Here is a 15997-nt window from a genome sequence, read left to right on the forward strand (position 1 = left end):
GAGACTGTTCATACTCAACACCACTAGTTTCCTGTCCTAACTTCCAAGAGTACCCAGTTAACTCCAACTCTGCCTTGGCTTCATCCCCAGACCACACTAGCACTTCCCAAATAGTGCCCGGGCAGTTGATGGAGATTTTCTGTGGTATTATACAGATACTGCCCCTAAAAATCAGAGTACGGCCCCAGTAAGCGACACTTATCTGGGTAGGAGCTGCTCCTATTTGTGCCACTGAATATTGGGCCTTTAATTGTTATATATTTTCCAGTGGAAAAAAAGCCAAAATTACTCTCACCATAGTGAATATCATACAATTGTTTCCTTGACTATCAAATACAAGTGTTGGCATATGTTCACACTAAATCAAAGCACGGTGATAAGATTTAAAAGTAAGCACAATACCTTTATTTCTTAATTAATACTAGTCATAGTGGGTTGTTCATCAAGCAAAGATTGTAAAATGTGATACATGTTCACCATTTATAACTTTGTATAGTGGTTTAAAGAAAAGAATTGGTATGTTGGTGTGTGAAGGCTTTCCAGTTCAGACAGGCACACTATGCTAAAATAAACTCTAGGGGGCAGCACTGAACAAGGAGGCCTTTTCTTGGGATATTTCACTTTCTTTAGTATCATATACAAACTTCTAGAACATAAGTTTTTGGATATTGAACAGTATTGATGATCCATGGTCAAATGTGTGTATGAATGTCCTTTAGTATTTACCTGTTGTGCTTCCAAACCTAATGCAGATGCTCTAAATTCAAAAATACATTTGAGTTGCAGTCTATGGAAGACTATACCACATTTTTCTCTCGACTTAAAAATGGTCTCTCCAATTCTTTATTAGCTATTAATGTGTCTGTCACACTGATTAGCTCTCAGAAAAATGATTTAATTAACAACTGTTACTTATGCAATAAGCCCATTGTGAAGGATAGACCTGTAGTCTCTACATCACTTTAAACTGAAGCTGTACAAGAGTTAGCTGGCCATGCTAGAATAAATACCCACCCACTTCTGATTCTGTCAGTGTACCAAGCCATTAGTTTGTAGTTCAGTTATTTAAACTGAGGTCTATGTTATCTCAGACTGCACTAAAAAGTGAGTGATTTCTTTTTTAATTGCTACTCTCCCCTTTTCTAGCAGCCACTGGACTCGTGTGTTAAATATTTGAACTGACAGAGCTAACAGCATTACTAAGCATAGGGCACACAGCAGCTGTGCCTGTCAGTAAAACAATTTAAAAGAAGCACATACACAGTTATAGCTTTTAAAATTAGTATTGCATAATTCATCTTTTTATATAAAGATATTGCATTTTAGATGCTACAAAACTAGATGTAATTTTTTCCTATAGATTCAAAAAACCCATTTCAGTTACTATAGACCGGATGGATTATAGGAGTGCAAATTGATCCTGTGGGGAAGTGACATTACAACCACCATGAGACTTCATCTGATTTACTTACAAAGGGCAGCTGCTATTTGTTTTTTCACATATCCCTGACCATTTAATATCTCATTCATGCTGTATGGGCTCTCACCAATTTAGAGAATGATTGGTTAGGCCACTAATAAAGGCAACAGTTTGATTATAGTAATCTGATGACTATTTCTTAAACTTAATGTGGTTGCATTTGGGCCCAGGCTTTACATGGGCATTAGGCCAGAAAAATTAGAATTACTCATAAATCATTTTTTACAGGTCAACCTATGTATCTTTCTTCCTTACTTGTCCCTTATCCCACCTGTACCCTTCATACTTCTAACACTAATTTATTGGTTGTGCCTCCTCTCAGATATTGAGTTGGATTCATCTAGGTCCTCCACTTTTTGATATCTGGAACCACCTGAATCTCTCTATTAGTTGGTTTAAAGCAGCTTTGAAAGTTTGGTTCTTATCTAGAGTTTTTGGAAGTACAGAGTTCAAGAGGGCTTTTACCTGTTCAGACCTTATGTGTACCCTTATTTGTTTATTATGGTTATACTAGTAAAAAAGGCCCGTTTCAGAAAGAAATGAAACGGGCGCTAGCAAGGTTGGCCTCTAATGACAATTACGTTTTTAAGGGAACTGTTAGGAGAGAGTATGTGTGAGAGAGAGTGAGTATGTGTGAGAGAGAAAGAGTGTGTGTGATTGAGAGAGAGAATGTGTGTGTCTGTGTGAGTGAGAGAGGATGGTGTGTGTCCTGTGTACACCAATTATGCTCTCTCCCCTGCATTTATCCATATGCAGCAAACGTCCTCTGTGCCCTGCCCCCCTCATCCATCCATGTGCAGCATCTCTCCCCTGCCCCCTCCATCCATCGTGGTGCAGCAATTCTCCTTTGTCCCTTGCCCTCCCCCCCTACATGTGCATCAACTCTGCATTCTCCCCTGGCCTCTCCTCCATCCACCCATATCCAGGGCCCCCTTCCCTCCATCTCTCTCCCCTCTGAGTTTCAGGCCCCCTCCCTATCTGTGTGCCCTCCGAGTTCCAGGCCCCCCTCCCCTTTGAGTTCCAGGACCCCGTCCCCTTTGAGTTCTAGGACCCCCATTCTCATTCGAGTTCCTCAACTCCACACCTCCCTCCCTCCCTGAGTTCCAGGACCCCCCTCCCCTTCAAGTTCCAGGCCTGGCCCCTCCCCTTTGACTTGCAGGACGTCTGCCCCCTCCCTCCCTTCCTCTCTGCCCTCTCCCTCCCTCCCTCCCTCCCTCTCTCTGCCCTCCAAGCACGACCTGTCCTCCGGCAGCCCCTCGCCTTCCTAAGTGCTGGCTGTATTTTAAAAATTCTTACCTTGGGGTGCGGCATCCACAGTGAAGGCGAGCGGCGCTTCAGACTGCCTTCGCATGTGTCTCAGCTCTGCCTCTGGTCCCACCCTCATTTCCTGTTTCCGGAAGGGCGGGACCAGAGGCAGAGCTGAGACACATGCGAAGGCAGTCTGAAGCACCGCTCGCCTTCACTGTGGATGCCGCACCCCAAGGTAAGAATTTTTAAAATACAGCCAGCACTTAGGAAGGCGAGGGGCTGCCAGAGGGCAGAGAGGGAGGGAAGCGCGGGGCCTGGCAACTATAAAGAGTTCCCTCGAGGGTGGGGCGATTACGAACCCTATGAACACTACACGGCTTCACTGCCACGCTGCCATGGAGTCAGCTTCAGAACGTTGGAGGTGTGAATTATTAGTGGCCTAGTGGTTAGGGTGGTGGACTTTGGTCCTGGGGAACTGAGTAACATAGTAACATAGTAGATGACGGCAGAAAAAGACCTGTACGGTCCATCCAGTCTGCCCAACAAGACAACTCATGTGTGATACTTTTGTGTATACCCTACTTTGATTTGTACCTGTGCTCTTCAGGGCACAGACCGTATAAGTCTGCCCAGCACTAGCCCCGCCTCCCAACCACCGGCTCTGGCACAGACCGTATAAGTCTGCCCAGCACTATCCCCGCCTCCCACCACCGGCTCTGGCACAGACCGTATAAGTCTGCCCCGCACTATCCCCACCTCCCAACCTCCAGCCCCGCCTCCCACTACCGGCTCTGCTATCCAATCTCGGTTAAGCTCCTGAGGATCCTTTCCTTAGGAACTGAGGAACTGAGTTCAATTCCCACTTCAGGCACAGGCAGTTCCTTGTGACTCTGGGCAAGTCACTTAACCCTCCATTGCCCCATGTAAGCCGCATTGAGCCTGCCATGAGTGGGAAAGCGCGGGGTACAAATGTAACAAAAATAAAATAAATAAATAAAATATTAGACTAGTAAATAAGGCCTGTTTCTGACACAAATGAAACGGGCGCTAGCAAGGTTTTCCTGGGAGTGTGTATGTTTGAGAGAGTGTGTGTGTGAGAGAGAGAGTGAATGTGCGAGTGTGTGTGTGTGACAGTGGATGCGAGTGTGTCTGTGAGACTGTGTGTGTGAGAATGAGAGTGTGTGCAAGTGCGTATGTGAGACACAGTGTGAGAGAGTGTGTTTCACACAGATACACTGTGTGTGTGAGAGAGAGAGCGTGTGTGAGACAGAGTGTGAGAGAGTATGTGTGAGATACACAGACTCTCTGTGAGACCAAGAGCGAGTGTGAGACCGAGAGTGTGTATGAGACCGACTTGTGACACATAGAGAGTGAATGTGATACAGTGTGAGACGTAGAGAAAGACACTGACTATGAGAGTGTGTGTGTGTGTGTGACAGAGATACCTCGCTCCTCCCTCTGTGGTCTCAGGACTCCCTCCCCCCCCCCTCTGAGGATCCCCTCCCCCTGTGGTCTCAGGATCCCCTCCCCCCTCTGAGGTCTGAGGACCCCCTCCCCTCCCCCCTTTGGTCTCAGGACTCCCTGCCTCTCCCCCCCTCTGCGTGGTTGGCAGCACCGTGCGAGTGTGTGTGTGTGTGACAGACAGTGAGACTGGGTGCGAGTGTGCCTGTGAGAGAGAGAGAGTGTGTGTGATTGTCCTCTCTCCCCTGCCCCCCTCCAGCCACCCAGCGATTCTCCTCTCTCCCCTGGCCCTCCCCTCCAGCCACCCAGCGATTCTGCTCTCTCCCCTGCCCCCCTCCAGCCACCCAGCGATTGTCCTGTGTCCCTTGCCCCCCTCCAGCCACCCTACGATTCTCCTGTATCCCCTGACCCCCCTCGAGCCATGCAGCGATTCTCCTCTCTCCCCTGCCCCCCTCCATCCTCCCAGCGATTCTGCTCTCTCCCCTGACCCCCCCTCCAGGCACCCAGTGATTCTGCTCTGTCCCCAGCCCCCCCCTTCAGCCACCCAGTGATTCTGCGCTCTCCCGTGCCCCCCCTCTAGCCACCCAGCGATAAGTTCCTCATACCTTTGCCAAACTTTAAACACATCTCTACTATAATAAAAAGCACCTGCAACGTTCTGAAGCTGACTTCGTGGCTTCACTGAAGGGTTTCTTTGACTCCTGGCATCTGATTACCCTCCTTCAATGTCATCACGTTTAGACGAGAGAGATGTCTACACCGTTACGAACCCACGAACCCTTGAGTGAAGCCACGCAGTCAGCTTCAGAATGTTGGAGGTGCTTTTTATTATAGTAGATATTGTGCTATGCATTCCCCTGCCTTTTGGGGTTAGTGTGTCTGTTTTGAATAGTCCATTTTTGTTACCATAATATTCTGCTCAAATTTTGGCACTCTACACCACCATGATAATTGTGAGTGGCAGTATAACATGCTTCAAAAAATAAACTTGCAAGGAAAAAGTGTCCCATAAAAAAATATGAAACCAATGAGTGTGGACCATATTTAATTATGACTAATTGGGTAAGCTCTTGTCTAAGTTTGTGGAGGAAGTGCTTCTCTTTATTGCTTGACTACTTCACCCTGCATTTTGAGAGGCATTTTTACCCACGGCCATCACCCTAATAAATGAAGTCAATTTTATTTTTTTTTCATATTTGAGATGCTTTGATTTTTTTATACCCCACAGAATAGCCTCGGCAGCGATTTGTGTCACACAAGGTCCAGAGACAGCCTTGTGATTCACCAAACTCATCACTGCCTTGACTTCATGTAGTTTATATTCTTACAAAAAAAATTTTTTTTGTTTCATGTGGTTTATATTCTTATAAACATATAAAGTTTAGCCAATGATGAGTTTGGCGAACCACAAGGCTATGGCCCTTGTGTGAAACAAGGCTCTTCTCTGGCTAGATACTGTATCCCTAAGCATTGACCATCAAAATATTATTGCTAGCGTTGGGTTATGTTTTTTTTGTATACATTTGTTATACTCCCACTACACATACACTGTATATAATTTGGGACTCTCTTTGAGTTTTGATTGATTTTTCATACCTGCATCACACTTGCTGCATGGCTGAATACTATATACTGCTGTCAAATCCACATGAGCTTGTGGATTGCATCACGCAAAGTAGATGTACAAACATCATGGAGGCAGGGATTTATAAAAACATGGGCGGGAGTCAAAGGGGGTTTAAAAATCCCACTTTCAAATAACAACAAAAATCTCATTCCTGCTGTGAACCTTCTACAGTTATACATAGGTTTGTAGCTGCTGTAGTAATGTACATATTGTTAATACAAACACTATCAAGTCACGTGCACGATTAACTCCACAAAGTAATATTGTCCTTAAAACTGCAGCTCAAGCAGGTCTATTTTAACATATCTGGTGTATTATCTACCCCTGCAGTTAATTTGTAACACTGACTGACCATCTCCACTATGACTTCGTAAGAATATAAAGCAGACTCTCTTCAACTTCTGCCTGATTCAATTACATTTATGTGTTGAAGAAAATGTTCAACTCCTCCCAAATTCTAGTTTATTTTATTTTTGTTACATTTGTACCCCACGCTTTCCCACTCATGGCAGGCTCACTGCAGCTTACATGGGGCAATGGAGGGTTAAGTGACTTGCCCAGAGTCACAAGGAGCTGCCTGTGCCCGGAATCAAACTCAGTTCCCCAGGACTAAAGTCCACCACCCTAACCACTAGGCCACTCCAGTTTAGCTACATGAACTAGAATTTGTATTGAAAAGCTGTAGTGCTGCAGTATGATCTGCAATTTACAGAGGAAGGATCATGTGTCCGAGAGCAGCAGAAGTCTTGCAGTCTTTATTCATAGCAGTAATGCACTACTAGACATAGGAATCAACTTCTCTAAATGATCCAAACTGTTAAGGTTCAGAAAGTACAATAACAGCACCCTGAATTTACAAGAAACCCCAAACCAGTACACACTCCATCAAACTGCAACGTACCTGCTACAAACGTGCACTAAGAAATCATTGACAATGTTTTCATGTTTGCTGCAGATGTTTTTCTGGAATGCATTTTTCATCCAGTCCTCAATATTGCATACCTTGACCCTGGAGGAATGCCAACAAATAGACAAGCATTTTAAAGCTGGTCCCAGGATGAAATTCTGTTTTGTCACTTCTGCTGGAGAATTAAAGGTTAGCAAAGGCCACAGTGCAGGATCCAGGAACACTTCCTGCAACCTGCGACAAGTTTTTGCTAAATTCTTTCTGCTGTCTTTGTCCAGAAAAGAAAACAAATGCAAGAGACATTCTTGGTTTAACTGTGTTATGTGCATTGTCACCAAAGACGAGAGAGGATTGTTAACAAAGGGCAAGTGCTGTACTACAGTCTACTCTGGTTTCTTGCCCTGCCTTGCAATCAGCACTCAAGGGTTGCACATATATGGTTGAAGAATGGTGTGTATTTTTGTACAACTGGTGCAGCAGTTAAAAATGGAAAGAAGCAGCAGTTAAAGCTCCTCCCATTTTTACTCTGTTAATGGCCGAGGGGGATGAAAAGATTTGGAGAAATGAAGTAACTTGTCTATTGAAATATTTCCATAAAAGGGATTTCTTCTTTCAGTGTAGCCTCATGTAAAGAAAGTGGGCTTTTTCTTTTGGGCTAAACAGACTAGTTCAAGTAATCTGCAGAGCAAGCCAAATAAGTTTTCAAAATACAATTAAGGAACACACTTTTTAAAGATTATGGTCTGAGTAAGGGAGGGGGGGGGAGAGGAGAGGCCCATTCAAAAGAAAAGCATTGCTTCCAAACATTACCCCCAATAACCTCCCCCCAACGCAGAGCCAGGAGAGAAAACTTTTTCTTTGCTCATTTGTAAAATGATCTGTTGTTTTTATGAAGGCACTATACCAGAATTTGTAATAAACCATGAGCCTTCTGTGACAGGAAAATGAATGTAATTCACTTTCAGCAAGCAAATGACAAAAAAAAAACAAACCACAGACAAAGCCAAAACACCACAGTCACTGAGAGCTGCACAGTGGCAGAAGGCATCTGTTCATGGGTGGTTCATAAGCTTTTGCTTGTGCTTTCTTAGCCATTCCTCCTCATCTGCTATCTCTATAGTCTCATGCTCATGTCAGCCTGTAGCAAAGGCTCAAGCACAGCTCCTGAAGGTTACTAGCACTCTGGCAGCCCCTCCACAGCTGGTAGGAGTTACTGCTCTACCAACCCATTCCTAACTATGGCTGGCCTTTAATAGCTCTTGCATTACAGGCTCAAATTAACAGGGAAACAAATGCACAGCCTGACAGGCAACAGGAGGAAGGAAGTCTTCAAGGCATCTTCAGCCAGAACAAGGTCCTAATGCTCTTCGCTAATGAGATGCAAATATAAGCACACTCATAGTGTTGAGCATTAGGGAGTTTGGCAGGAGGATTGTGCTTGCTGCATGTGCTAGAGAGTTCCATGGTAAGCTCAGCTCTTGTATGCATGCGCCTGGTAAAACCTGAATGTGAAGCACACATTGATGTCTGTTTGGTGCAGCCTAAATATAAGCATTTTTTTTTTTTGTTATTAGCTTGGATGCTTATATGTAGATGCAGAAAACTGACACCAATGTGTGTTTTCACTTTGGACATTTTTAAAAAATCTTTATAAGTTTTCAGAATAATAATAATACACATGTGTAAGAAATGAACAAGCACCATATGGTGGCTGAGAGAGAGAGAGACAGTCACATGCATGAAGGACAAGGCATTTCTCAATAGACAAAAAGAATGCATTTGGAAATGCTCACAACCATGAGCTTACCCCCCAATGAAGCTTGAAGGTGGGCTGGTGAACATGGCAGATGACATTTAATGTAGACAAGTGCAAAGTGATGCACATTGGGAACAATAGTCCGAAGCATAGTTATCTAATGCTAGGGTTCACTTTAGGAGTCAGCGCTCAAGAAAAACACCTAGGTGTCGTAGACAATACGCTGAAATCTTCTGCCCAGTGTGCAAAGGCTAAAAAAGCAAACAGGATAGTAGGAATTATTAGGAGAGGGATGCAAAATAAGACCAAAAATATTATAATGCCTCTATATTGCTCCATGGTACGACCTTACCTTGAGTATTATGTTCAATTTTAGTTGCCGTATCTCAAAAAAGATATAGCAGAATTAGAAAACGTTTGAAGAAGAGTGACCAAAATGATAGAGGGGATGGAACTGCTCCCATATTTATTTATTTGTTACATTTGTATCCCACATTTTCCCACCTATTTGCAGGCTCAATGTGTGAGGAAAGGTTAAAGAGGTTAGGGCTCTTCAGTTTGGAAAAGAGATAGCTGAGGGGGGTCTTTTAGATTGTAAGCTCCTTGAGCAGGGACTGTCCTTCTATGTTTAAATTGTACAGCGCTGCGTAACCCTGGTAGCGCTTTAGAAATGTTAAGTAGTAGTAGTAGTATGATTGAGGTCTACAAAATCCTGAGTGGAGTGGAACAGATGGAGGTGAATAGGTTTTTCTCTCATTCAAAAAGTACAAAGACCAGGGGACACTCAATGAAATTGCATGAGAATATTTTTAAAACAAATGGAAGGAAATATTTTTTTCTGTCAAAGAGCAGCTAAGCTCTGGAACTTGTTGCCGGAGGATCTGGTAACAGTGGTTAGTTTATCTGGTTTTTAAAAAAGGTTTGGACAAGTTCCTGGAAGAAAAGTCCATAGCCTGCTATTGAGATGGACATGGGGGAAGCTACTGCTTGCCCTGGGATGGATAGCATGGAATGTTGCCATGATTTGGGTTTCTGCCAGGTACTTCTGACCTGGATTGGCCACTGCTGGAAGCAGGATACTGGGCTAGATGGACCATTGCTCTGACCCACTAAAGCTGTTCTTATATTCTTATGATGTCATTGACATGGCCCCCACATGGGAAGATATTTGGTGGTTCTCCTTCAGCTTATTAGAATCCCAAGTGGTCATAGCTTAAAAATGAATGAAGACCACTGGATAGCTTATTCAATTGGTTAATAAGATCTGACTCAGGGATGCAGATGTACTTGCAAAATTCTCATGTAACGTTTATGGGAATATCTGGCTTTAGCCAAATGTTATAAAGTAATATAAAAAGGAAGATGGCTCTTGCATAGAGAGGCAGTTTCCTTTTTGCTTAGATTTCTTTGTAAATGTTTGATAAACAGGCTGGTGTTAGCTATATTTTGAATGAACTTGAACAACTGAGATATTTCCTTCATTAAAAAACAAAAATCCTCAGTTTCAGTCAGAGTGCCTGCAGCTGGAACTTTGGCAATTAAGGTTTCTTTTTGGAACGAGCTTGTTCATGCTAATACATGATTTTGCATGTTTCTTTGACTGAATCTCCCTTTTTCTATCCCCTCACCCCTTTTAGTGGTTTAACAGATTACAACCCAGACTCCTGGTCATTTTTATTATTTTCTTTATTTTTGTTAGATTTGATGAATAGGGTGTAACTTGGTGATATACTGTCTAATCCTAGAGGAGCTCATGTGATGCGTTGAAGAGACAGGACATGGAATTTGTCTCTCTGGGGGATCCCACGGCACACTTGCACTAATAATCACTGAAGTATCCCCCAGGAGCTACCGAAGGATTCTTTAATTTAGATATCTATGGACAAATATTTAGACACATCTGGCAGAGGAATGTCTGTAAAAGTGCCAAAAAAGACAAAGATAAGTCCCGTATGGCAGATGCAAAGATAACGGAACCCACGCTGATGCTCAGCTCCTCGTTTACAGCACAACAGCCTACACAATTGACCGAAGCAATAACTGAGGCGCTAGACCCTTGTCTCACACAGCTCTCGGGGCAAATAGAACATATAGAAAATATGTTGGCGGAAACTAACTGGAGAGCTGGAAGAACGGATGTCTACTTTGAAGGATGTGGAGGCGAGAGTGGCCCCAAGGCTTAAATTATTATAAAAGCAGCTTCAATAGCATGGAGATAAAATAGACGATTTGGAAAATCGTTCATGCAGAAGCAATCTCCAGATTGTTGGGTTCCCAGAGTGAGTTGGTTATCATTCTGCAGAATTTGCTTTATCTGATCACGCAGGGCCTCTGTGCCCACCCCCACCCCCACCCCCACCCACAGGATGGCAGCCACATGTTATACTCATCAAAATCCATAATTATCCTTCTTTGCAGAATACAGTACCTCAAACAGCTTCCATAAAGAACCATATGCCTGGAAATATTGGAAATAGTTGGCTTCATTGAGCCGAAATGTGATGTTCAAATGTTACATGTCTTTTCTTCTAATAATAAAGATATTTTCAAAAAAAAAAAAATCCATAATTATCAACATGATTGAAATATTGAGAGGTACAGGCAAAAAAACCGCTTCAGTATGAAGAAACGCATATTTAAAAATTGTCAGGACTACTCGGCTTCATTGCAAGAAAAACAGAAAAAAGTTCACACCACTTTGCTCTGCCCTTCATGACAAAAAATTCAAATGTATGCTGTTATATCCTGCCACTCTTAAGATTTGTGTAGATGGTCAATGGAAAACATATGATTCCTGGGAGACTGCAGAGGCAATTGTGAATACGCTCACGGAACAGGGGCAATTCTTCCTCCTGATTGAACATTGCATAATTGTTGCTAAGTGTTTACACTTTATGCAGGATAAGCAACCAGTTTCTATGCAGCTATTTAATACTATTTCAATGTGCATTTTGAATATAGTTAACCATGGCTTCATATGTGGGTTGTGGGATCCCCAACATTAGAAGTAATATTCCTTCCAACCACTTTTTGGTGATGGATTCTAAGGGATGAGGAAAGGGTTGGAGAGCAGGAGTTCGGAACAGGGAGAAGAATAAGGGAAGGAGAGGGGGTGGGGAGCGACTCCCGTTGGTATTAGAATATATGCACAGTATTGGTCAGAGGAGTGTGGATAATTGGAGAAATAATTTGACTCATTGTTTAGTTTTTGACATTGGATGTATGCCAGAGCTCTACTTTACAATATTATCAGAGTGAGTTGGTTATCATTCTGCAGAATTTGCTTTATCTGATCACGCAGGGCCTCTGTGCCTCGAGCATGCACATCGGGTGGGTGGGTGTTCCTTTAAGTTCTGGTTCATCTGTAGTTCGAGGGTTGTTCCTTTAAATGGTCCCTTGACAGTGATTGGTGGAGAGGGGGTAGGAAGTACTTTAAAAGCCTACTGTTACGAAGATTGGGTTGTCTTACTTATGACAGACTGTGGTTTGGCAAGGTAGACACCAGACCTGACTGCTAGTTGATCCTGATAACTGTTTTCTCTTTTTAAGATAACATTTTGTATCGTTGTAGGTGCTGTGAAGTGAAGTCCGGCTCCTTATGAAGCATTGAGCGAAACAGGAGCTCACTGTAGGGCACAGACATGTTTATTCGCTCCAGCACAAACCACAGCTAAGTACTCGTAGAGTGATGTATTTATCACAAAATATATAAATAAAAGTATAACGGATTATTTTGATGCTAGAGGAGGTTTTTCAGACTGATGGGGATTCTCGCCAACGTGTACTAAAAATAAGTCACGCAGAGCAGGCATCTGATTAGTAAAAGCTCTATCAGCTGTCCGAGTTTCTGAAGTCTGTTCCTCTATATGGGTTATCAGTAAATTAGAGAATTAAGCTTGCGTGCTTCGCACACACTGTATCTGTGTGAAATACACACTCTCTCTCTCTCACACTGTGTCTCACATACGCACTTGCACACACTCTCATTCTCACACACACACTCGCACCCAGACTCACTCACTCTCTCTCACACACACACTCGCACATTCACTCTCTCTCTCACACAGTCACTCTCACATACACTCTCTCAAACATACACACTCTGAGGAAAACCTTGCTAGTGCCCGTTTCATTTGTGTCAGAAACGGGCCTTTTTTACTAGTAAATATATAATAGGCAATATATATTCTTATCCAATCTCTAGTCCACAATTAAAGGGTGAGATCAAGGTACAATTCCATGAAATATTTATATCACTACTTAAACTGAGAGAGAGAACTACTCGGACAAAATTATATTAAATTACGGAGTAGACGAAGATATTACTATTAGCTGCAAAATTGGAGTTCTCTCAGTCTGAGTCCAAAAAGGAAATTAATTGCATAGGATCATTAAAAAAATATTTCACTGAATTTACTTTCAATACACATTTGCAAGGGAAATTCAACCAAAACAAACTGTCATGTTCCCTGACCGTTCAGGATATGGGCATCTGAGGATGGGGCGGCCATCTTGGATTTGGATATCTCCAGGATAGGCGGCCATCTTAGAGGTGGGCGTCTTTAGTTGTGGCAGTCATCTTGGAGTTGGGCAGTTTTAGGAAGGAAGGCCATATTTGGGCATAAGGGTGTCTCTGGTTGGGGCAGCCATCTTATTAACAGCTGCACATGTTTGGGCCTAATTCCTGTTCTATTTAAAGCCCGACTACCAGTCCTTCCACGCTTCGGCTTCCACTCAGTTCCTTGGGTAGTTGCAGTGCTTCTGGATACCTTCACGTCAACTACTTGGCCTTGACCTCTGCCTGATCCTGGATTCGCTATTGTGTGCTGCCTGGTACTGACCTCTGCCTGTTCCTGACTCTTCTATTGCCTGCTGCCTGGTCTTGACCTCTGCCTGATCCTAGATTCGCTATTGTTTGATGCCTGGTACTGACCTCTCCCGTTCCTGTCTCCTCTGCTTCTGGTCCTCGTTTCTCCCGTGGCTAGGCCGGGACCCATGGACTTTGTTCTGGACTCAGTTCTTCCTGCAGTTGGCTTCCCGTACCTGGGGGCTCAACCCCTGGGGAACGGAGGGTGACACAGGGGGAACTCGGGGGTTGGCCGACAGCTCGGGGAGGAACCCTCCTCCATCAAGCACAAGGGCTCACATTCCTTCTCAGCGAGCCTGACACAAACCACCCAATTGTTCAACCCATGGGCGGAGTTTAAGAAAAAGTTGGCGCCTCTTTTGGGTTTCTTTAGCAATATCTGGGAATACTCTAATCTTACAGTTCATAAAGGGTTCTTCTCTATGATGAAAAAATTGTCTCAATATCCAGTCTCGATCAGGTTGTAATACAGAAGTCACATCGGGTTACTGCCATTGCGCCTCAACAAGCTCCCTTAGATCCTTGTTATACAGGAAAACCTAGGGAGGCTGTTTGGTGCCATTTAACACTGAATCCCCTTGCAGGGGAGCCACCGGTTGGTTCCTCTTGCAACCCGAGGCAGTGCAACAACTGGTAGGTCAACCAGTGGAGCTCTTGCCAATGAAAAAGCTGGACCACCGAGGGATCCTCCCCCTAGGGGCAGCTGTGCGACTTCCTCTAAGACCCCCCCCCCCCAGGCCCACTCGTCCTCGACGAGCTCCTCCTCCAATAGTGGAGACTCAGAGAGGTCAACAACCGCCTCCTGACAGAAAAAGAGACCTGGCAGGGGGTGCTTAGCACCAGAAGGTACCCCCCCCCCCACCTCAGCAGACGAACCCAGGTCCTGCAAGGAGCCAGAGCCACTCCACTTAAGGCAGTAAGCCTGATGTAAGAGCAGGACAAACTCAGGGGAGAACATCGGTGGGCTTCCCGTATCCAAGTCAGCCAGGAGTGAAGGCGCCAAGGACCAGCTCCTTCCTGCCAAAAGCAGAGTACAAGACTAGGCCTGGAGCTCTAGGGCAGCCTTCTGTGATTGGATTCCCTCAATTGCTCCACAGTCTTGGGTGCTACTGTCAAGTCAGACTCCGATGGGCCTGACCCCTTCCTCCAGGGATAAGGGCTCCTCAACTGAAGCCTCCTCGCACACTTGACACCTTTAGCTGGGGGCAACCCACTTGTGTAGCGTATTCATCCTGCTTATCAACAGAGGAAGGTAAGTTGCTTACTTGTAATAGGTATTTGCCATACACAGCAGGATTAAATCAGCCACACAATCCCACCCATCCACCTCCCAGAGTGTTTGATGTTAACGCCGTGGACTAACTGAAGTGCTTCTGCAGGGGTACAATGTGCATAACAAGCACAAACATTTTCTAGTTATTTCTAGAGATTCTGATAGAGCTACTCCATTCATCCTGCTGTCTACAGAGATCACCTGTTAACAGGTATAGTAGGGTCTCACTCTGAGGAAGCATCTGGACTCGGAGTCCCCTGCTAATGCGGGAGTGTAACAATAGGATGTAAAAAGGAGGATGAGCCAAGATGTCTCTCAGTGCTAATGGGCATTCCCATTCTGTGGCCCTGCAAGGTAAGAAATGGGGAAGTTTTTTTTTTTCTAGTGACTGACAAGTGATCTATTTGAGCCCATGGGGCTTATGGCTGCTTAGGAGCAGCAGGGAGCTTCTTTGCACGGCTGCCTAGGCCTTGAGACAGAGGATATTTTCCTCAGCCAGTGTGGTTTAATGAGAAAGAGCTCAGAGGAGAGTCTGGGGAGAACTAGAGTTCAGTTGGAGCTTAAAGGTAAACTGCAACAATTATGCTACAGGGATCTAGCATGAGGCTGCTGTGAGGAATGCAAGGCGTTCATTACTGCAGAACAGGAAGTGGAATGGAATGGGCCACAGGAGCCATGAGCCTACCAAAATTTTTGATCAATGCAGCATTAGCAACCAAGGAGATTTGGGGGGGGGAGGGGGGGAAGAGAGGGTCACAAACAGAACTTGGTTTCTTTGGCCTTCCTAAAGAGACATTCCACTGTCCCCAAGTATAATTTAGGTATATGGGACATATTTTCTCTGCTGTTGTGTGTGTAACTACAGCCATGTCATTAGTCTGATAGGTCAAATAGGATCTTATGTCATTAGAATACTGCTTTGTTCAGTAGGATTCCAGTCAAAACTACAGACATATACAAAAATCTTTAATACATAAATCTGTGCAGCGTCTACCATATTGCACTGCACCAAATTAAGTCAATTTGAAATATCTCTCTATATAAAACGCACCCTCAACGTTCTGAAGCCCTCTGACGTAACTTCTGAAGGAAAGGGATCATGGTGGTGAAGCCCATCCAACTCACCATGTCTGTATGCCCCGCCCTCGCATCACAACGTGATGACGTCGAGGACGGAACACTAACAGTTACCTATTAGAGGGAACTGTAGCTCCGCCCTCGCGTCTAAACGCGATGACGTCGACGGCGGGGCAGAGAAGGCACAACGCAGTAGTCTGACTGAGATCCTTGCAGAGCCAGTGCTGGGGCAGAAACACCCTCAGCATGCAGGGCTGCAGCTTCTGCCCAGGTACAAGTACATGCTCCGGTACATTTTCCC

The 15997-nt window shown here is 44.4% G+C and overlaps 1 protein-coding gene across 2 annotated transcripts in view; it reads right to left on the bottom strand.

Annotated features, from left to right (window-relative positions):
- Positions 1-7114, bottom strand: part of FBXL22 (F-box and leucine rich repeat protein 22) — a 38494-nt gene extending 31380 nt beyond the window's left edge. For both annotated transcript variants that reach the window (XR_003940038.1, XM_030188203.1), the window contains exon 1: positions 6718-7114. Coding sequence is in view for 1 of the 2 variants with exons in the window: in XM_030188203.1 (XP_030044063.1) it covers positions 6718-7052 (335 nt within the window). In the remaining variant the exon portion in view is untranslated. The remainder of the gene's footprint in view (positions 1-6717) is intronic.
- Positions 7115-15997: the final 8883 nt, after the last annotated feature.

The sequence above is a fragment of the Microcaecilia unicolor genome, chromosome 1, assembly GCF_901765095.1.
Source record: "Microcaecilia unicolor chromosome 1, aMicUni1.1, whole genome shotgun sequence".
Lineage (NCBI taxonomy): Eukaryota > Metazoa > Chordata > Amphibia > Gymnophiona > Siphonopidae > Microcaecilia > Microcaecilia unicolor.